Here is a 22,472-nt window from a genome sequence, read left to right on the forward strand (position 1 = left end):
CGCAGACTGACCATTTCCTTATCCAACTCCTTCACTTCTGCTTCTGAATTCTTCTTCCATTTCACCTTTTCTCCAACAGAGAAGAGAGAATTTTAAAAGAGAGAGAGAGATTTGGGGTAAAGACATGGGTGCATGTATGGAAGGGGGATACAAGCTTAATTCAAAGATCTCACTAAAAATATACGACTGATTTTAAAAGATTTTTGCCAATTTTACAGAAACAGGCACGCAAGGGCTTTGAAGATGCTGCCCCATTTTTTCAACTTTGGCTGCTGTGCATTTTAAGAGTTAAATGCTTCACATTACAAGGGTAACTGTGAAACCTTCCCCTGGGACAGCAAACAGCTGCCTGCTGTAATATGTGTTTATTCTTGGTCTATCACATCTCAAATCCCTATCTCAAGCAACAGGAATCTCAAAGATGTTGCTCCTTGTCCTTTGTGTCATACAAAGTATTGCATTAATGTTCCAATCCTTATCAAAATAGAAAGGTACCTATTTTGCAAGCAAAAGAAACTTTTCATTCTAGGTCTCTAGACACAGCTGCAGAAGTATATACAATAGTATAACTATCCCCAAAGGCCTAAGAGATCTTCAGCAAACAAGCTGAAAAGCACTCTGTGCAAACAGTTCCTGGCAGTACTTGGTAAGAAGCAGGAAGAAGTGTGCCCGCGCAACTTGTTCAGGTCACACTTACCTTCAGCGCTATAAGTTTCATATATTCTTCCTTTTCAGCTGCAGCTACAGATACTGGTTCTCCTTGGCAAGTATTCCAGTATTCGTAGCACCGTATCATAGAACAGCTTGGGTTGGAAGGGACCTCGAAGCTCAGCTAGTTCCACCCCCCAACCCCCTGCCATGGGCAGGGATGCCTCCCACCAGGCCAGGTTGCCCAAAATCCCACTCAACCTGGCCTTGAACACTTCCAGGGATGGGGCATCCACAGCTTCTCTAAGCAATCTGTACCAGTGCCTCACCACCATGAGTGAAGAATTTCCTCCTAACCTCTAATCTAAATCTCCCCTCTTTTAGCTTAAAATCATTCCCCCTTGTCCTGTCACTGTCTGCCCAGGCAAAAAGTCACTCTCTCTTTTTGTAACCCCCCTTTAAGTATTGAAAAGCTGCAATAAGGTCACCCTTGAGCCACTTCTGGCTGAACATCCCCAGCTCCCTCAGCCCTTCTTCATAGGAGAGGTGCTCCAACCCTCTTATCAACTCTGTAACCCTCCCCCGGATCCTTTCCAACAGAAAAACATCCTTCTTGTGCTTGGGGCCCCAGAGAACAGGTACAATTTTTGCTAGCATATAAAAATCAGACAACGGGTCATGAGAAGTTGTATGAACACCATTCCACTTCTGGAAAATGGGAACAGAATTACTGGTAAGGCTTCAGTCATAGCAACTACAAACCCATCAGTCAGTCTGCATACAGAGCTACAGATGACCAGCTCTTTTACAAAGACAAAGCTGAACAATCTTTAATTCAAATGCATTTATGAGTAAGCATTTCAGAATCGTAACTGAAGAGAGCAGACTGAAACACCCACAGACATTCTTCATTTCCTCTCCATCTTCCTGAGAAGGAATGGTTATTTCTGATAGCAAACAATTTCATCAGTACAGAAGACTCCCACAAACTAAAAGCTTTTGTTTTATTTATGTATCAGCTATGTAGTAAAGTACATTCAGGAAATACTTGAATCTATCTGGCATTTTTCAAGCATCTGGCAGCTGCTCCTTTTACAGATAACAATTATCCCCTTTTTAACGGCAGAGTGTTACATCATTAAAATCAATCTCTTGAAATCCATAAATATACTGATATTTCTGCCTAGTTAAAACCTACTGGATGATTCAGGTCTTAATGTTAACTTCTGCAAAATGAAGCATTATGAAAGATTTATTTTCTGTTTAGCAGTATCACTTCTACCGATACAATTTTGGTTGCATCACCGATAAACAATATGCACCTATGAAGTCTTAAAAGAATAAAATCTGAATAACTACCATACACACTATCTGGAAAAATATCACAGATGTTTAAGGATAAAAAGAAAAAAGTTTTAATACATTTAATTATTTGATTCAGATAATTATTTACAGACTATGGCCAAGCAACGAGGAAACAAAATACAAATGCTTCAGTGTTTCTTGCACCTTTTTCCTCAGACACTTGACTTGTATTTTTAGCTTAAGTAGTTGTTAAACCCACTGCTACACAATCTAAGCAGAAAATCCTTCTTTGGTTATACCACTAAATCATTAATACCATTAGTGGTACAACAGTTCACTGCTGTACCACTAATGATACTAATATCTTCTTGGTTACTATAGAGATAAATTTGTAATCCAGCTAATTGGAGTACAACAGTAAAAAGTCAAAGATCCCCAAGTTGTGTTCACACAAAGAATGAACAAAGTAACTTTAGTAAAAAATGGTATTTGTTTTCACCACTAGTACTGCACTGATGGGCAAAATTGTCTCTGAAAGTCAACGTATGTTAAAAGAAGACATCACATTTTGTGATGACTAAATGAAGTAAATGATAAGTAGGTACAAGAAGTAAAATTCAAACTATATAATCAGAGCTTATTTTCATTATAAAGGAAGCTATGTCTGCAGATTCTTTCTGGACTGCAATAACTTGATTGTTTGCTTGACAATGCAAGTTCTAAACTCTTTTCTTCATCCAAAAAAAGTCCTTACTGGTCAGAAATAGCTTGATCATCACAATCTACTCAAGATCAGAATGCCAGTATCTTCAGATGCTTACAACTGTATTTTTCTTTTCTTTTGTAAAAGTTGGTCCAACAAAAGTATGAAAGTGAAATTTGATTTGATGGTAAATGAAGTCCCACTGCTACGGACAAAACTGAAGCTTGCATTTTGTTTGTTGGCAGAAAAAGAATATTCAATTCACAGGAGCGCATATAACAAAACCAAACATGCAATCTATTGCTTTTAAAACCTTTACAGCAACATAACATTAAAGTGAACAGTAATTAGTTATCTATCAATTTTCCCCAAAAGAAATGATGTAAACAGAAGAATAATTTTACCTGTCTGTATATAGCTTCTCAGATTATGGGGGGGGTGGAGGGATTTTTCAATTAATGATCAAGATGATTAACTGAAATAGGTTTTCATTTGAAGAAAACCCTTTTTAATCCAGCATTAAACAAAATTAACTTTTTTTTTTTTTTGCACCAATTGAGATAATCTGAAACAGGAAAATAACTACCCATATTTTGGCATTCATGTTTACATTTGCCCAGATTGTTTAGATTTCGCAAAGCTGCTATCCAGTGTTGCCATGAAATACAGATTGTAGAATCTAGGTAGTATAGTCTATTTCCAATACCAATATTAAGTAGAAAGGAGCACGAAGTAGGGCATTATACTACATTTCTGGAACTAGTACAGTAAGAATGAAACCCTAGGAAAAAAAATTAAACTACAGTTTATAGAAGGAACTAAATACCTGCAGAAGCTGATTTTTGGTTGTATATTATTTTACATGGTGTAATTTGCTGCATCTGCTAATTTAAAGCAGACTTACATACTTTTCTCTTTACTTTGTTTCCAACATTTTCTTCTCCTCCACCCTTATACCATACACCAAGCATTATGAATATAAGCCCAAATATCCCAGACAATCCAGTGAACAAAGTTAGTGTAATGCACTGGTGTGAGGTGTGAGATAAAAAAAAAAAAACAAACACGTCTCTCAGTCTTCATCAAAGTTCTGTTGTAGAAGAAAATTGGCAGCCAAGTTTTCATTCTTCTCACAAGCAAAGTATGCTTGTATCACAAGTCCTTCAGGAAATCCTAATGCCTTTAACTGAAGAAAAGAAACATGTTTAGAAAGCAAAGTTTGTATAATAAACTTCTTTGTATGTCTAGTTATCTTCAGATGCCACTTAAGCAATTTAATGCTTTTTTTGAAACAACACTGCTGTATAGCTCAATATAGCCTCTAGTGAGCAGAGTTAGAAGGTGTTGTCTCTGTCCTTACTAACCAGAACTAAGTTCTTATTTGAAAAATGTAATGTACATGAGTCCAAGGAAGCACCATAAATTATATCGCTTTTCTTTCACTAACACAGTAAGTCACTAAAATAGACTTGGGTCACAGTAATGTCAGGAAGTAACTGCACTTTGCATTGCTATTGAAAAAACATTGAAACAATGCTTATTTTAAGCTATTAATTATACAAAGCTCAGTAATTTTAACAAAACTTGCCTGGAGCAGTATCTCCCAGCCTCTGATTTGTGCATTACTGGCAGAGCACAACATACCATGTTATGCCACACTTCCACTTGTTTTAACTGGCTTTCATTGTTTTTAAAAATGACTAAACATTTCAGCTATACAAGCCAGCTGAGCGTAATCTGTTCTTCAGAAGTCAGTGGACTAATGTCTGGGACACAGTGACAAACAGGCATCAGAATACTAGAGGAGAGATTGTTATAGTGGAAACAGGTTTAGCTTGCACTTAAAGAAACTCAGCAAAACAATCTTTGTTTTAGCCATAGGCAAGTAAATACTGTCATTTAGGGATTTTCTTAAAATCCTCACAGCACCTGCAAGACATTTTTACATATGGGACAGATCAAATCTCTGCAAGAAACTACTTTCTTTTATCACTTATAAACCATTCTTAGATTTTTGTGCATACAAACAGCATCAAGATATCAGCTGTAGCACTATGATACTTAAGTTTTAAGGTGTGTTTTTGATGTAAAAAGGAAGAAGCACACATCCCACTTCGTAGGATTTTGCAACAGGTTGTAGAGGTAATAATCTACTGCATAAAATGGCTTTAAAAGGAAATGCAGCAGACTACAGATGATCTGTCAAGAAGTGGGCAGTTTTATTAGGCTAATTTTGTCTAATGACCATTTTCTTGATATTTAGAAGGTTGACACCTATATTAAAGGGTTTTTCTGATAATCCTTACAAAACCTTTCTGTTAAAAAAATCTCTTTGATAAACAACAGAAATGTTACTACACTATGACACAATTCTTCACAGTTTGTTCTTTAAAAAAAATCAAAACATCTCAGGGGCATTGCTATCTATGTAAATCCATATTTAGTGAGCGTTACACATAGTATTTATGAATGTGGTACACCCTCAAAAGCTTATTTTTATAGACATATTTACCTGTGTAAAAGCTGTAATTAACTAATTCTAAGGGACAGACAAATAACTGGGTTAAGAAGTGACTTTAACTAATCTACTTAACTATGAGAGCTTTAACTATCCCAATAGTTTGCTAAGAATGACCATACAGGCACTCCTTTGTACCTGGAAATGCATCATAGTTAGCACTACCTTAAACAGTACTGTCTGAGACTTTTGCAAGAGGATCCCTTTCCTCTGGGAAATTCATTCAGTCATCAATTATTAGAGATAGCCTCTGATCACTTACAAGGCTCTGCATCTTTCAAGTAAGGACTCAAGAGATCTTATACTCACTGGCTATAGAGCAAGAAGATGTGATTTGACAAACTAGGCTACACCAACTATGAGTTATCAAAAATCATTCAAAACTACTGAACACAGAATAATAAACATAGCATTAAAGTATATTCTAAGCATGCAAAAAAAAAAAAAAACATAGTGAACACCCTAAAAAAATAGCCAAATAACACTTAAAAGCAGAAAGGCTTACCCTTTCTATAGCTTCTTTTTCCTGAGGTGTTACTTGAATGTAGTTCATATGACCATTTCCAGCTTCTGCTACTCCTCCAGTGCTGGCACCATCATCACTGCCACTTAAGCCCTGGCGGGATTCTGTAACTGGCTCATTCAGCATATGAATAAAATGCTCCTGGTGTTGGCTTATTTGCTGTGATGCAAACGAGAATAAAAGGAAGAAATATACTGAAATAAAGCACGTTTAGTTCTGCCAACAAGCAAGTAAAAATACTTACTATTTTCAGTAAATTATGCAGTCAAAAGCAAGGGTAAAAATGTGTAGTAAAATATGATTAAATCAAACCAAAGGAAATTCAATTTCATGTTTAAGTTCTGTTGCAGTGACCCTCCCCTCTTGGGTTGGCAGCCCAGAAAGCCAGCCGTATCCTGGCTGCACTAAAAGCAGCGTGACCAGCAGGGCTGGGGAGGTGATTGCCCCCCTCTGCTCTGCTCTCATGAGACCCCACCTGGAGCGCTGTCAGCTCTGGGTCCCCCAGCACAAGATGGGCATGGACCTGTTAGAACGAGTCCAGAGGATGGCAATGAGAATGATCAAGGTACTGAAGCAGCTCTCCTATGAAGACAGGCTGAGGTAGTTGGGGTTGTTCTGCCTGGAGAAGAGAAGGCTCCGGGCAGACCTTACAGCGGCCTTCCAGTGCCTAAAGGGGGCCTATGGGAAAGCTGGGGAGGGACTCTGTCAGGGGGAGTACTGATAGGACAAGGGCCAATGGCTTGAGCCTAAAAGAGGGTAGATTTGATTAGATATAAGAAGTAAATTCTTCAGAGAGTGGCAAGGCACTAGCACAGGTTGCCCAGAGAAGCTGTTGATGTTCCATCCCTGGAGGTGTTCAAGGCCAGGCTGGATGGGGCTATGAGCAATCTGGTCTGGTGGGAGGTGTCCTTGCCCACGACAGGGGGATTGGAGGTAGGTGATCTTTAAGGTCCCTTCCAACCCCAACCTTTCTGTGATTCTATTTTCCATACTGCAACAATTGATGAAAAGCCAACAACAGCATGATGGAACTGCTACTAACATGTTATCTTAGGTAATGTCAACATCTCCCTTTTTTCTAAGTCTAAATCAAAATTAGTTGTAACATTTTGTTATTTAAAGATTCACCTGTAGTAGCTGAGGGTTTTCCCGTCCAATCTGTTGTAGCAATGCTGGTAGCAAAGAAGGATTTTGCTGAATGATTTGTCTCATCTGCTGGAATTGAGGCTGATTTCGCAAGAACTCAAGTGGATGTCCTGACACACAGCAAATTAAAATGCTTTTAAAAAGTTAGCAAGACTGTTATAAAATGCATACTGACATTATAATTGTAGACAGAAACAGAACACAGAAGTGGACAACGTACCCCTCATTAAAAAAATACAAGAATTTATTTCCTCACACTAACTCTATAGCTTTAACCGGGAATTCTTTCTACTAAGGTTAAACCAAGTCTTTTCTTCTCACCCAGCTCTCTCTGAAGATCCAACAGGCTTCTGTCCCTGATCTCCATCAGATTTCTCTTTAGTTCTTACCTCTGAGTAACCTCATTCTGAGACACGTAGTCAGCTAATGTCTGGTCTCTACATCTAAAAGTGAGTTCCACCTCTTGCAATCAGTCACTTCTTTCCTTCTCAAGCGAAGTCTTAGCATCCTACATACCTAGTGCTATTAGGTATTGTCTTCGATTTATAACAGTTAGAAGTGTTCTGAAACATCCCATTCCCCAACTCTCTCTTCACAGATGATGCCATGACTACCTGTCAGTCCTACCTGTGTGTTTAATACTCTGTCCTCTAACAAGGCTTACACCTTGGACACTGTCTCTGCCATAGACCAAGACAGACCTTTCCTAGTCACTGACTATATTCCTTTCATGTATTTATTTCCCCTTCAGACAGTGTTCTTTGCAGCAGGCTCTAAACCCTCTATCCACATGGCACACTGCAGCGCAAGGAGTCCCAGCTCATGGTAGGTCTCACAGGTGCTGCATTTGACTGCCTCCTGGTATGTGTCCTCCTTGATATTCCAACTTCCAGGCGGTAAATGTATTTGAACAGTCACACTCAACAGTGTACAGGGAAACACAACAGTAGGAAGCTATAGCTTAAGCACATATAAAAAGCCATCTGTTCTAAGGAAATACCATACTTATGAAATTTTCATGTTACGGTTTTTATGCAATTCACTTTGATCAGTCCATGGAACTTAAATTCACTGAAGCACAAAGTGCTTAAAAGCATACGTTTATCACATCCTCTCACATATAATCTTTCTTACCTCCTAATGAACTAGCAGTTGTAGGTATAGTTGCTACGGCCGCTGCCACAGCTGGAGACTGAGAGGAACCAGTGCTCGCTGCTTGAGGGGGTTCAGCCACAGCCTGATTATCTCCAGGTATACCCTAAAGCCACAGTTGACATTATTACCTACAGAACGCTAAAAAATATTTGGTTTACTGCGTGTATTATTTACTCTTTAGAACAAAGCGAAAATATTAATGTTTTTACTGCAAATACAACGCAAGATGCTGTGACAGGTGCATTTACAGGTGGAAGAGGATACTGTGACAAGAATGATTTATTTTTGACAATGAAAATACGTGGCTTGTATAACTAGCTAGTAAACCATGTAATGCATTGGTTTAAAAGCACATTTAAGTCTGTAAACAATACTTGCTTTGAATTGTGTTCCGAAATATTTGACCTGAGTAGAAAAGTTTATTTTCATAACACCATAGCATATTATAACACTGCATTTAGTTAAAGTTACATTACAGCAACAGAATCATAGTACACAATGCTAGCTGAGATTATAGCTATATAGTTGATCCATTTTTCTGGCAAGATATTAAGGAGACATCAGATCATAGCTCTCTGGACCTCTTTTTTCAACTGAACAGCTTGACGGTTGTCATTTACTCTATCTTATGTGTGGAAAGGACTTCAGGTTATCAAACTTTCAGCAGTAAAGAGAAATAGTTAATTTGTATTTAGTTTTTGTTTAGTTTGCTGCATGCAAATAGCGTTACCTATTTATGAATTGCTCAAGGTAATTAACCTAACAAATCTAGAAATTACAAATTATACCACATTAAAAGGCAGGTTATGCAGCCCAGACAGACCTTACCCTACTACCTTTGTCCTACAAGAAAACGCTTACCACCCTAACCATGCTCTTTGTCACTGAATTCCTGCACCAAATTTGCTCTTTCCACCCTCCTACCTGCAGCCTACGAACTACCTTTGTGCCCTTCTTCAGAGCAACCTTTTGCATCTTAGCATGGGATAGACACCGAGAAAGATTCCTGTATGACTACAGCCCTGTGGTACAGGTAAGGAGAATTGCCAGAGAGGAACCCAAAAGAGGCACACTCCAAAGAGCAGTAAAGCTCCTTACACACAGACAGAATCAACTGGTGAAGCTATGCTGAACCCAACCCCAAAGGGACAAGACTATACAAGATCCTCTACTTCAAAGCACTGAATTTCCAGGGCGCAAAAAATTGAGAACAGTCCAGGAAGGCAACAACACTGGTGTAACAGAATAAATTTCACCTAACTCAGAAGAAAAAAAGCACCCTTCCATTTGGAAACAACTACACATAAGGAACAGGGAGAGTGGACAAAAAAAAAAAAAAAAAAACAACACAGAATATCTGTACTGTTTTTGACTGGGATGGAGTTATTCACTGTAGGTGTATGAGTCTGTTTTGGATCCGTAAATAGTGTTGATAACACACTGATGTTTTTAGTTGATGCAGAGCCGTGTTTGCACAGAACCAAGGACTTTTCAGCTTCTCACAGCTGCTGGCAAGGAGGCTAGGGGTGCAGCAGGATCTGCGAGGGGACACAGCCAGGACATCTGACCTTGCCTGCCCAAAAGGATATTCCATACCACATGGTGCCATACTCAAAAGATTTGGGAAAAGAGTAAGAAAGAGAGGATGTTCAGAGTTACAGCGTATGTCTTCCCAAATAACCTTTATACATAATGAAGCTTTCCTGGCAACAGATAAACATCTGCCTGTCAATGGAAAGTGGTGAATGAATTCCTAGTTTTGTTTCACTTGTGCAAGCTGCTTTTGCTTCACCTATTAAACTGTCTTTATCTCATCCCACAAGTGTTCTCATTTTTACTATTCTGATTCTCTTTTCCATCCCACTGTAGGGAAGTGAGCAAGCAAACCCATGGTGCTTAGCTGTGTACCAGGGTTAAGCCACCACATCACCGTAACCAGACAAATAAGCAGTTAGGTAAACCTACCATAGAAGTCAAGTGGTACATAATGTAGATTGAAAATTCTGCTATAACGGGTTCTTCCCATGATATGTTCGTTGCTGTAGCTGAACAGAAGGGACAAATATGCAGATAATATAACAGCCACGTCTAAAAGGGTGGAACTGCACAGTGTTCCATGAAAAACCTTGCCTTACCTAAAGAAGTACATCAAGATATAAGCCAACTAACACACTGAGTCCATATTTAAGCCACTCAGTGTAATAAATGCATTTTTTCCAGTCACGCATTTTATTACCTTTATCTGTCTTGATCAGCTTGCTACACTTCCATCCTTCCACAGAGGGGGGAGAAAATTACATTCATGACACGATTTGTAACTCTCTCTTTCAGCACTGCTTTACAAAGCAGTACTTAAATGCCTTTTCACATCAAATCAGCTATCTCTGGGAATCCAAACATAATATATGAACTATTGTATGATGGAGTATGTTGTGATAGGACAAGGGGTAATGTTTTTAAACTAAAAGAGAGTAGATTTAGATTAGACATTAGGAAGAAATTCTTTGCTATGAGGGTGGAACAGATTGCCCTGGAAAGTGGTGGATGCTCCATCTCTGGAAGTACAAGTGTTGAAATCCAAACTGGATGGGGCTTTGGGCAACCTGGTCTAGTGGGCGATGTCCTAGCCCATGGCAGAGGGTGTGGAACCAGTCAATCTTTGAGGTGCCTTCCAACCAAAACCATTCTATGGCTCCATGATTTTATGAATTGGGGATCAATCTCCTGAAATCGCAGGTTGACTTCATGTATTCACAGGCTTATGTAGTCATTGCGATCTGTATCCATACCAAATCGCAGATGTTTGTTTAAACTTTAAGGCTGCTCCCAAATAGAAGCACTATGGAAACTAGTCTAACCAAATTTACTTAGGAGATAATTTATCATTTTGAACATTGTCTCAATCCTTTAATAGAATCTTGAAGTCTCACTATCCCAAAAAAAAAAAAAAAAAAAAAAAAAAAACAAGGGTCTATATGATGGTACTCAGATGAGACTAGTGAGATGTATACACCTAGTTTATTCAGCTATATGAAACATAATAAATCATGATATCAATTCACATAAAATTAATTGGTAATGTAAACAGTGCTTGGACTGTGAGAAGGGCATCTCTGCCTTATGGTGGATTAAATCTGTTTACAGTTTAACTAAGCACTGGAGCAGTTTTTAGCTGACATTTTTCACCACAGGGACACATAATAACCACATCAGGCCCAGCCCAGGGAATACATACATTTCCAAACAAAGAGTTTGCAACCAATGGTCTGATGGTTGGATGAAAGACAGAACTCCTTCCTAATTAATGATTAAGAAATCCTTGGGTCAAAAGCAGATTTGAATCTAAACGCCTCCCAAAGACGCGTCTGAAGCATAAGAAACAGTGTGTTTTGGAACAGGAACCTCCTACAAACACAGCTGAGGCATATAGGATTACAGAGAATCTAGATCCCCAGCCATGAAAACTGAACAGCTTGTCATCTGAATTACTGACAGCAAGTGGAATCTTCAGTGCTAATCTAGGGAACAGCTACAGTTTAAGCACTGATACTCTCTTGACCTTTTCTTTCCAACAGTTTACAGGCACATTTCTCGTACCGACTCTTTAAAGCAGGATAGTGGACTACACTTAAGAGCTCAAATTCCTAACACTACTCTGCAAAGTATCTAAAAGATAACTCTGATGATTGTTTGGAGTCTGATAAAATAGGAGATCAAAGAACTGTGTAATCACTGGATCAGTACCAACTAAAGAAAAGCTTTCTTGATGCAGGAGGATGGTAAGGAATATTTTTAGATCAGACTTAGAACAATCCAAAAGACTTTTTGCAGTAACTGCATTTTTCTAGGAGGAAAATAGAAGTATGTCCACTAATATGTTCCCTAAGTGCAAAACTCCTTCTCCCTACTCCTTTTTCCAACTGCTAGAAGAAGAATGACGAGAACATATTTTCAGTAAGGGATAACATGAAACAGGAAGGGATCAACTTGTGTTAACAGGAAGACTCATTCAAACGTAAGGACCGACTGAGAAAGAGATGAACTGCTGAATACAAACAGACCAGTTTGGTAGACATGTCGTGCATTGAACTTCATTGGAAGGATGCTCTGTTTCTGTTTCCTGCTTTCTGAGCGGGAATAAGCTAGAGCAGGGAAATACCATTCTGACTGCAAAGGCACTACAGCATGCACGACTGATGCATGCACAGCAAATGGCAACACTTCTAAGAGGCACTGGATTTACGCACAGACCAAATGCACAATGAACCTACAGTAAAACCAACACTTGTAAAGCATGAAGAACAAATATTTGAGACATTCAGACAAACAGCAGCTGGACTGGTATTTGCCCTTAGGGCAACACAATATTCATCACCTTTGTTTGGCCCAATACCACACGAGAACTTGACTGTCTACAATCATATACTCAAAACATTTGTTGCCCATTTAAAAACTGTGGGTTACAAAGTCTTGGCGTTGTTAATGTGAGTAGCAGCTATGCTGGTGTTGTCTAGTTGTAACTACTGAAGAAAAAAATTAATTTACAAAATAGAAGCTTCACAAGAGGTCAGGATACCAGCTTTCCTATCGGTCTATCTCACATTCTGTTCAAGGTATTTGAAAGGTTCATTTAACCCTTCAAACTATGTCTGTAAAACAAGAAATTGTTTCTTGTCCAGAACCCTGCTTAAATTAAAATACCAGTTAAAAATTGAGCACACTTTAAAAAAAAATCATGAATCTTTCTATTTGCAGAATATATTAATATAAACATTGTGCATGATTCGTAAGAATGATAAACAGGAATTTTTAAGATGCCATTGTGAAGTTACATATACTAATACAAAAATACAGCTAGTGTTGTCACTAATATGTCACAACAATCACTTCTTGAGCCAGTCATTAGCAGCTACAACTATCACTGAAACTGGGCATCCTTTACGGATACAACCACAACAATCAACACAGAATAAAAACAAGAAGTGATAAATGTAGCTAAAGACAACTTCATTATTTCCTATAATAGCACATTATGATCCTAAAAAACAATATTCAAAATAACAAGTACATCAAAGTTAAAATTCTCATTTAATGAGGACAAACTAAACAATGAAAGAGCAGAGTACACATGAAATAAACTACTCACCATTAAAAGGTACTCCACCGCTCTGTCAGGATTGTTGAAGCTGGCTCTCAATGCTGCAATTACTTGCTCTCGCTCATAGCCCATTGACATGATTTCAGTCACCATATTCTCATAGGACTGACCTGTCACTAGAAGTAACATGATTACCATTTTAAGGGAATAAGGCAAAAGAAAAGCACAAAAAAGTTTCAATGGAGAAATGTCACTTCTATCCAAATCTGAGTCATTCAATGAAGAGTACAGAAGAGCTCATATTAACCTTGCCATGGCTTTGCTGCTTTAACTCGAAATATATTGTGGTGGTTTCATTATGCATTTGATTGGAATAGTAGAGTTCCAAGGTAATGACCACACTGTGAAATTCTATTAAAAAAAAAGCAGAACTTGTTACACTTCTGTCTTCATAGCTGAGGTAATATTCCCTCTCTATGCTGTTCAATCCTTACAGCTACCACTCCATTCCTGCTGTAATTAAGAAACGTCTCCTGCAGCATAAGTTTGGAAATGAAGCTTTCTACGCAGAAACCTGCTTGTCAAACTCTAGCCATTGAGAGGTTCCCAGATAAAGTCTTCGCACTAAGCTATGCTTAGATAGATGACAAAGACTTATAACAAAGTTATAACAGCCTATTGTCTATGTGCTGGTGACAACAAGCAAAGTAATTTAATCAACTTAACATGAACCAAATCAAGTCAGGCAGAAGACTGGAAGTTATATCCAGAAGAATCTCTCAACCTTAGTGAGGTTTAAGGAGAAAAAACTATCTAAGCTAATGCATATTTGACTAGATGTCCATTACACCAAATTCTCCACCTTTTAGGGTATAAACAGACTAAAACTGGACCATACCTGCAGACATCAAGAAAAAAAGTATTACAGTATATTATAACACGTATTATATATGAATAACTAGAGGAGAGCTGATTACTGTACTAATGGTATCATAGGTAAGAGGATTTTTAAATAAAATACATTATTTTCTTTTGTTAAAAGCAGACAGCAGGCTTTAAAAAAAAAAACACCAATGAAAAAATTACCATATTCTGAATTGCAGCTGAGCAACCTTTTAAAGGCTACTTCCCACACAAAACCGAAAAAAAATGAAAAGAAGAAAAAAAGAAATCCAGGAACTAAAATACCAGTTCCTTCCCCAGCTAAAAATATTACTGATTTTAGTGGAACACTACTATTGATTTTTTAAACTTACTGAGTTACTTGGAGGAAAAGGGTGCAATCAACAGTAACCATAAAAAACAACAGATTATAAAAATGTAGAGGAAACAAATGGTACTCTACTAAGACCACTAAGTCACAATTAGAAGAACCAAAGAATATCTCATGTTTTATACCACTAGGGAGAAGTTTTTCAACTCAACCCAAGAGTAGCACAGGCACATTGCTCATTTTAATTTGTTTAAGAATACTTCTGAATAATCATCAGATGCATGACTGAGGGCAATATACTCAAGAACAAATAATAAAACAGCTCTAGCTTAAAGATACTTGTGCATTACCCATTAAGATAAATTGACATCCCTTGGGTAATCTGAGCTCTTACTGTTCAGACTTCAAAATAATAGTATCAATCTGAATTGCTTTCTGCTCATGTTTTCTAGCATACTACCAGTTCATCCTTACTGTTGATAATGAACTAACAAAGGTCGACAGCACACAGAAAACCTTTTGATCTAATTAGTCACTTCTTAAACATTTCTGTTTGCGTAGTGTTTTTTCAATACAGGCTATGTAGAGACCAGAACAGTATGATAGATTATGTACAGGAAAAAAAAAAAGAAGCAAAAAGGAAACAGAAGTACTGTGTATCTAGACACATGTACTCCATACACAGTCTACTTACACAAGTGCTGAAGTAACATCAAGAATAATTCAGGAATTGCACATCAGCCATATCATGATACAGTCACATCTCTTTCTACATAGTGTTAACTAAGAATGTCTGTGAGGTCAGTGCTGAACTGATCCTGCTCTTTGCTTCTGTTTTTCAAATAACATGCTAAAGTTGGATGAGCTTTGAAATCCAATTCATTATGCTCCCCAAAATAATTCTTGTTCAATGCCCTAAAGAAAACTCAAGCTGCTCCTGAAAAAGAGGTGTCTGCACAGAACTGCAAGACATGCAGATCTTTCTGTAATACACAAAGCCACACTGATTTCCAGTCAGACTTAATGTCTGAAAACAAAAGCAATTCAGTAGAAAACAATCCCTGTTTCTGAAGTGAAGTCAATTATGTTCAGACAATGTAACTTAGAAGTGACACTAAGAACATGTGTAGGATCCCACTTAGGATGAAAAAACATACTACAGGAATTTGTGCAAGCAAGTTCCTTTTAAAACAGTTTCTAAAGAAAAGGGAGCACAGAGCTCATGCCTATTAGCTTTGAAAATGTTTTGGCATCTAACCCTTCCAGTACACTCAGCCAGAAAACTACACGCAATGCCCAGTATTTCCAAAATGTTAAGGACATGGGTTTATTACACTAGAAACTAAGCAAAGAACTTGCATATAAATTAGGTAAGTGAGGTGTTCTCCTTTTGCTACACTAAAAAAAAAAAAAATATCGGTCAACTCTGAAGATAAATGAATCAAGACCATCAGTTTAATTTAACTTGTTGGTCATTATTGTTTATATGAACAATTATGATAACCACATCTCTGCCATTAAGGTATAATGAATGTTTAAGGAAGCCTGCATGACCTTTCATACCAGCAGTAACTCTTAGAATGTAAGAAAACTCAATTGGTTGTTTCCTATAGTAACTATCACCTATTTCAGCTTATACAGCTCTTCAGTCTGAAACAGCCATAACACAAGACTGTAAGCTGCAGTTAGACAGACTAAACCTGGTGGCTACCACCAGTACAGGTTAAACAATACTTGCTCCTAAATCAACTCTTTCTTACAACATATGCCTACACTGCACCCACACTGCTACACAAAAATGTAAGTGAAACTTTCTTTGATTAGTTTAACTTTTTGCACCAGGATGCCGCTTAATGTTCACAATGAAAGACAAAATGAAAAAAAAAAAACTACCTTCCTCTTTATTTCTGTGTCTTAACTTAATACACTCTAAAAAAAAAAAAAACTCTAAAAATTTGCCTAAGTAGTAAGGAGTGCGTGGGTTTGTCTAGAAATTTCCTATCTACCAAAGTAAGCATAACTGAGCTGCAGAAGTTTCTTTTTTTTTTTATGCTGCTTATTCCACTAAGAAATGAAGATACTTAAACTGTCAAAGAAAAGTAAACTAAGTATAAGTATACAGAGACATCCACTCCTCAACCTAGACAGAGGCAGGTAAATTTGTCTAATATAAATTTATCAAAGTATAGACTTTGAAAATGCTGTCAAAGCTAAAACAAGGAAATTATAAAGGCAGCCATTTTATCAGCTGTTTTAATCAGACCTGTTCAACGGGAAGCAAAGGTAAAAAGAAAAGCATATACATATTTATGTCCACTGTTTTACCCGTGCCACTTCAAACTGAATAGTTAGAAGAGAAATTAAGGAAAATGAAAAAAAAAAAAGGAATGGTAAGGATCTTCCTCTTATACAATAAAAATATATGAAGTGAAATATTCTTCAGTAAGGAATTCTTGATGCTGGTTCTAAGATATCAACTTTAATTCTTAAAGAAGCGTACTTCAATTATAACTTTAACAATGACAGATACAGAAGAGAATGTCAATATCTGCTAATCCGTCATTTGTTTCTGCTGCACCAAAATAATGTCTACATTAAAAAAACACTCCACTTACCAAGTGCACTTATAGCATCCTCAAAAAGATTTGATCGAGATGTATCACCTGTTGTACTGTAAGATGAAGACAAGTGCAATGGTAATTACAAAACTTTGGAAAACTTCCTATTTTTCAAAAATAGCAGCAGCAGCTGTAACTCTAAGTGGCCCCTTTTGTTTTTTCTTTTAAAAAAGCAACCAAAAAAAATAGGCTTTCCAAAGATCTCTCTCTTGGACTTATAGTGAGACAAGATTTTGCAAACTTACAATACTACCATTTTTAATACTTAAAGACCAACCTCCCCCCTCTATTCCCCAATATTTTGGCTCTTACCCATCTGTTCAGGGATTAGCCATCTGTTTGCTTGAATACTTCAAAGGGTGGGAGAACACTGTGGATTTTTCAAAAGCACACAGCAGTCTCATTAACTGCTTCTCCTTAGTCACTGGTGTAATTCAGTCTGACCTTAATGAGTATCCAAGGAGGTCAGTGGGAAGCATTTATTAAAAATCTCAGTATCCCACTCGTCCAGTAAAATAAACTGCCAATATTTGCAATCATTCTTTTTCAGGTTATCAAAGTTGTTATGTTACAGGATAAAAGACTCACCAAGGAGCACAGAGGCACAACAGAAGGCTGAGGAACCCCAATAGCCCAGTCAGAGCCAAGGGAGCCCGTCTTGGCTCCTGACAGGGCTACAAGCTGATGCTGATCAGCCCCATGGACTGAGGGTGACAGCCTCAATGGGTCAACAGGAGTGGAGAGGCTCTCCATGGCTCCTTACAGACCCAGGGCATTGCTACTTACAGGGTGATAGGACACATGGATTGCCAGGAAAAGGGGTTGGAAATTGTGCAAGACTTATTACGGATTATCTAGGAGAAGAGCAAAAGGCAGGGGAAGGGAAGTATCAAGGCACTCTGTGGATGAGAAGTATGAGGGGGGCAAAAAAGAGGGAAGAAAGGATTAAAAACGGTCAGTCACATGTAAACGGCACTTGACTGGCCATGCCCTGCACCTGATCACCAGTCTTTTCTACCTTCTAATTAAACTTGATTTTTAACATTTTTTCATGATTAGGAGTGTCTGTCCTTTGTGCATGTGTGTGTATGGAGGTCCAAATGCCAGCCACTGAAGAAGGAGCCACAGGGGCCCACATGCCTGGGATGCTGGCAGCTAAAGAGACTGAAGTGCATGTGTACTGTGTGGATGCCTACACATATCTGTGTGCATTCACCAGTGAACGTCAAGCCCAGTAAACTGGTGAGCAGGCTAAGAGGCTTGAGAGCTACGTATGGAAGGGCTGCGAGTCAGAGTCAGCTGCTGAAGGGCCTGTAATGTCTGGGGGTCAGCTACAGGTACAGTCACAGGCCTCAACCAGGCAGTGAAGAGATCTATTTGTTCACATCTTTATGCATGAGGCAACTGGGCAACCAGGGGACCTAGGGACCAGCCACATGGCATAATGCATGTCTACAGACAGTTCCTGCATGGACTCACCATGCACATGTGTGCATGTGTACAAAGACAGCATGAATATCAGCAGCTGGAGTTGGGTTGCAGAGCTCAGGTGGTTGCATGCACAAATGTTAATTGGAGAGATTGGGAGATCTAGGTCCAGCTACTGGAATAGACTAAGGCCAGCTACTGGATGGATTCATATTATACAAACGTATGCATGCGTGTATTTTCCACTAGTGAGCTTCACCCTTGAGCAGCCAGATGGGAACAGGACAAGACTGCTGGTGCTGTACACTTGCTCGAGTACTGTTTTGATCTGTGATGACCTGTGCAGCCAGCCATATATGTAGGTATATACATACTGTGTGTATGTATACCTCTACTGGGACTACATGCTTGATCTCAATACTTCAGGGACCTGGGTACATGAAGCTGCAGCAGCCTCATGTCTATCAGGCTACCAAAGCTGGCAGCTCATAGCAACAGCTAGTGAAAGATCAGATTAACCTGAGTAAGTGTGCAGAAGATGCCATTAAAAATCTGGCAAGGCACATAGATGCATTTTTCTGGTGAGAAAAAAAAGAACGTTCTAGCAAGAATACCTCACTAGTATCTATCGCCAGTAAGACTTAACAACAACTGAAAAAAAAAATCAAAGACAAAACAGGGCACCAGCTTGATCAGCCAAGGGTCAAAAAAAACTTCACCAGTGAAGGTAATTTAACTTCTAAAGCAAATCAAAACCAAGTAGTAGTCAAAAAAAATCAAGGGAGGTGATAACTACAGTGTATTTGTCAGATTACTCTGTTGCGTTATGTCTTTAAACTAAGACTCCCTTACCACATGCAGGTTTTAAAACACTGCAGTTTCTACATGAAAAATCTGGAAAGGTGTTCCAGTTCTGAAGTTTTAATTTAATATTTGAACCCACTGAACAAAGTGAGCAGCAAAAATCCTACTTGTTAACATTAAAACTTAAGTTATTCTATTGACAACTGAAGTTTCATTTGTACCCCACATTAAAAATATGTCCATTTCTCAGAATTACAAAATTAAACCAACAGTTAATATATTTAGTGCAAGATATCTGTGCTGAGATTTTCAGGATACTTGCCAATTGCAAATTTTGTTTCCTCATCACCAAATCAAATAAATATTTGATGGTATTTAAATACCACAATTTTAAAAATTAATGTCTTGTGCAATAGCACTCACATAAATAATATACAAATAATTGCAAGCCAGAGTATGAAAAATGAAGATCTGATGTTATGCAGTACTTTGAGGGCCATTAGGTTATAGTTAACATTTTTATCCCATGCAGTGCTTAAGCAATTTTAGGTGAGCAAAGCCAGAAGTATAGGACAGGAATGTACGTAATCTCTAACTCACACTAGATTTTCTTGAATGTTGAGAATTGAGGTTGAAAACTATTCCAACTCCCACAACTATCTGCAGATGGGCCAAGTATTGTTCAGAATGAATGAGTTTGTGGATTTAATATAATACATGATTAAGAGTAATACTATAGCCTACATTTTGGAAGAAAAAGCTCTTTCCAAAAATTAAGAGTCCTACAGCAACACAGAACTTAGTAGCATGGTTCAAAGCTAACCAGTATGATTGAAAACACAGCCAGAGGTCTATGAACAAGACAGGACACACCTCTTTCAAGAGCTTTGCTAACAGTAGCTCCCCACACTGGGGAGTATCAATCTGAAAGAAAATCTGGGCCACAGGAACTCTGAAATGCCTAAAGGGAGTATAAGCCCTGTGTCATTAAACTCCCCACTCCATAGATTTAGTCAAAAGTCCACATTCCCACACAAAAAGGTACAAGGGGAAAGGGGTACACACTACAGTCAGTAATGTTGTACTTTAGTCAGAGACTGGAGTTAAAAAGAAAAAATATGCAGAACAGAAAAAATGACTGGACTAACACTGCAATGGAAAATTCAACTTAAAGCCAAAACTAGAAGCAACAGAAATGGACAGAGAAGCCAAACTGAAAGCTCGTTCATACCTGTCATTTGATGATGGTCTGACAGCAGCTGGTGCCTCAGGTGGTTTTTCTGCTGGCTTCTCATCTTTAGGAGTACTCACAGGTGCAGATTCACAAGCAACTGCAGCTGGTGCTGGAGTGGTAGGGACAGGAGCTGGCACAGGAGCAGCTGCAGGGGTTGGTGCAGAGGCTGGTGTGGGAGCTGCACTTGTCAAGCTGACAGTGGCAGTAGAATTTGACTGCTGAGTTGCTGCAGCTGCTGCTTTGGGCTATTGGAGGACAACAAAATTCAGACACAGCACAAAACTCCTAAACCAATGCTTTCTAAAGTCAATATGTTGATTAAGTTCTGTTAAGACCACTTGTGCTTGACATTGCGGCCTAAACAAGTATAATGTTAAAATATTCCAAAATATCAACTACAGTGCCCCTTTCTGTGTTTAAACAGGCAACTGGTAGTGTCACCCATGCTTATTCAGACATCTAAGCATCCACACTGTTTGCATATGATGTGAAATGCAGAGATAAGATCTAAATATTTATAGACTGCAATACTCCAAATATGAAAACAATATCGTGTTTTACAAAAGTGCATTTTCAGATTGTCAAGAAACTCTGACAAGTGTAACAAGCGTAAGGTTTTCTCACCACTCACATTTGGAAAGAAGTGATAAAGGCAGAAATCACATTTCATTATAAATGCTATTTTCTGTAACATGAGATGGTAAGAATTAAGGCTAACAGATTTAAACTTAACCTGAAACAAGTTTTAATTATGTTGTCTTTGCATTTAAAGCATTACATAAAAAACATTTCACATGCTTGAGTTCAATAGTGACCACCAAAAATCCAGCAGAATCAAGGGTTACCAGATCTACAGCAAAAAAATTTAGATTTGCAAAAACTCACATGGCTGTGATTTAATCTTCATGCCTCACTACTGGAAACATGTATTAATCATATTAGATATAAATGATTGCAGCCCCTGGCTAAGTTAATGGAATTAAGTTTTTGAGAACTGTATCACTATAGTCCCTTACCTACAGATGGACTGACACAGCAGAGCCATGTTCCTGCCTGACCAAGAGGAACTACTGAATTTAGCATAACACAACTACTTATTCAAGACAAATCACTTGCAGATAATGTTTTCTTAAACTAGGAAAAAATATTTCCTCCTTATGTCTGAGAGTTTGAGAATGAATAGATTCCAACACGGCAGACATGGTAAACATGATTTTAACAAGTATTCATAGGAAAAAAAGCTCAAACGTAAATAGTACTGAGCATCCAAACAGGTTTGCAGTTGTGCTTATGCAACAGGTATCTTTTGCACAGAATTGACTCAAAAGTAGGAAAAATTAACTTAAGGACTTAAAAAATGGACCATAATACTGAAGAACTGCCCAACTCCAAAGTACAGGTCCTTTGACATGACAAGGTATTGGATTTAGCAATTTTTCCTGGGATCTTTGTTTCTTATGCTATAAATAAATGACAGATGAACTCTGAAATCCTATCAATACCAGTTTGCTTCCACTGATTCTCCAGGCAAACCACAGACTAGAACATTTGTTCGTTCAGGAACAGTGCAACAATAGACGCATTCAAATTGAGAATATAATGAACCAACACTGGACAGGAGCAATGTGTTTTTACTTCAGAGGAACACAGTTGGTTTTTTTGTCAGGAAGAAGACCTCTAACTCCAAAATTAACCTTGTATCTCAAGACTTAGATGAAGACAGCTTTATTCAAATTCCAAGTATCTGGAATGCCTAGAAAATCAGTGGCTTGAGTAGAAATACTTCAAATATGTGTCACAATCATTCACTTCCATTTGCCATTGCAGTCTTTCAAAAGATTTTTTGACATATGTTATCTGTTAAGCCACTAGGTTTAAGCTGCTGAAAAGCAACAGGGCAAGACTGAAAGAAGTTCTATTCAATCAATTTAGTTATGATCTAGCATCCAGTCTTCCTTTTAAGCAAATCCCAGGAAGGATATCCCAGAGACAATAAAGAAGGAATAGCAAAATCAAAGTCTGTCAGTGGCAAATATTTTCTCCAGTATAAACATCCAGAACAGAGCAGCAACAACAATC

General features: G+C 38.1%; 1 protein-coding gene across 1 annotated transcript in view; it reads right to left on the minus strand.

The window, feature by feature from the left end:
• Positions 1-1,628: 1,628 nt before the first annotated feature.
• Positions 1,629-22,472, minus strand: part of RAD23B (RAD23 homolog B, nucleotide excision repair protein) — a 39,768-nt gene continuing 18,924 nt past the window's right edge. Inside the window, exons 4-10 of the mRNA XM_072030867.1 lie at positions 20,391-20,638; positions 16,925-16,980; positions 13,145-13,272; positions 7,978-8,101; positions 6,826-6,953; positions 5,680-5,856; positions 1,629-3,842 (exon numbers count right to left, since the gene is read on the minus strand). Coding sequence (XP_071886968.1) covers positions 3,729-3,842; positions 5,680-5,856; positions 6,826-6,953; positions 7,978-8,101; positions 13,145-13,272; positions 16,925-16,980; positions 20,391-20,638 — 975 coding nt within the window. The 3' untranslated portion in view covers positions 1,629-3,728. The remainder of the gene's footprint in view (positions 3,843-5,679; positions 5,857-6,825; positions 6,954-7,977; positions 8,102-13,144; positions 13,273-16,924; positions 16,981-20,390; positions 20,639-22,472) is intronic.

The sequence above is a fragment of the Anas platyrhynchos genome, chromosome Z (genome assembly GCF_047663525.1).
Source record: "Anas platyrhynchos isolate ZD024472 breed Pekin duck chromosome Z, IASCAAS_PekinDuck_T2T, whole genome shotgun sequence".
NCBI lineage: Eukaryota > Metazoa > Chordata > Aves > Anseriformes > Anatidae > Anas > Anas platyrhynchos.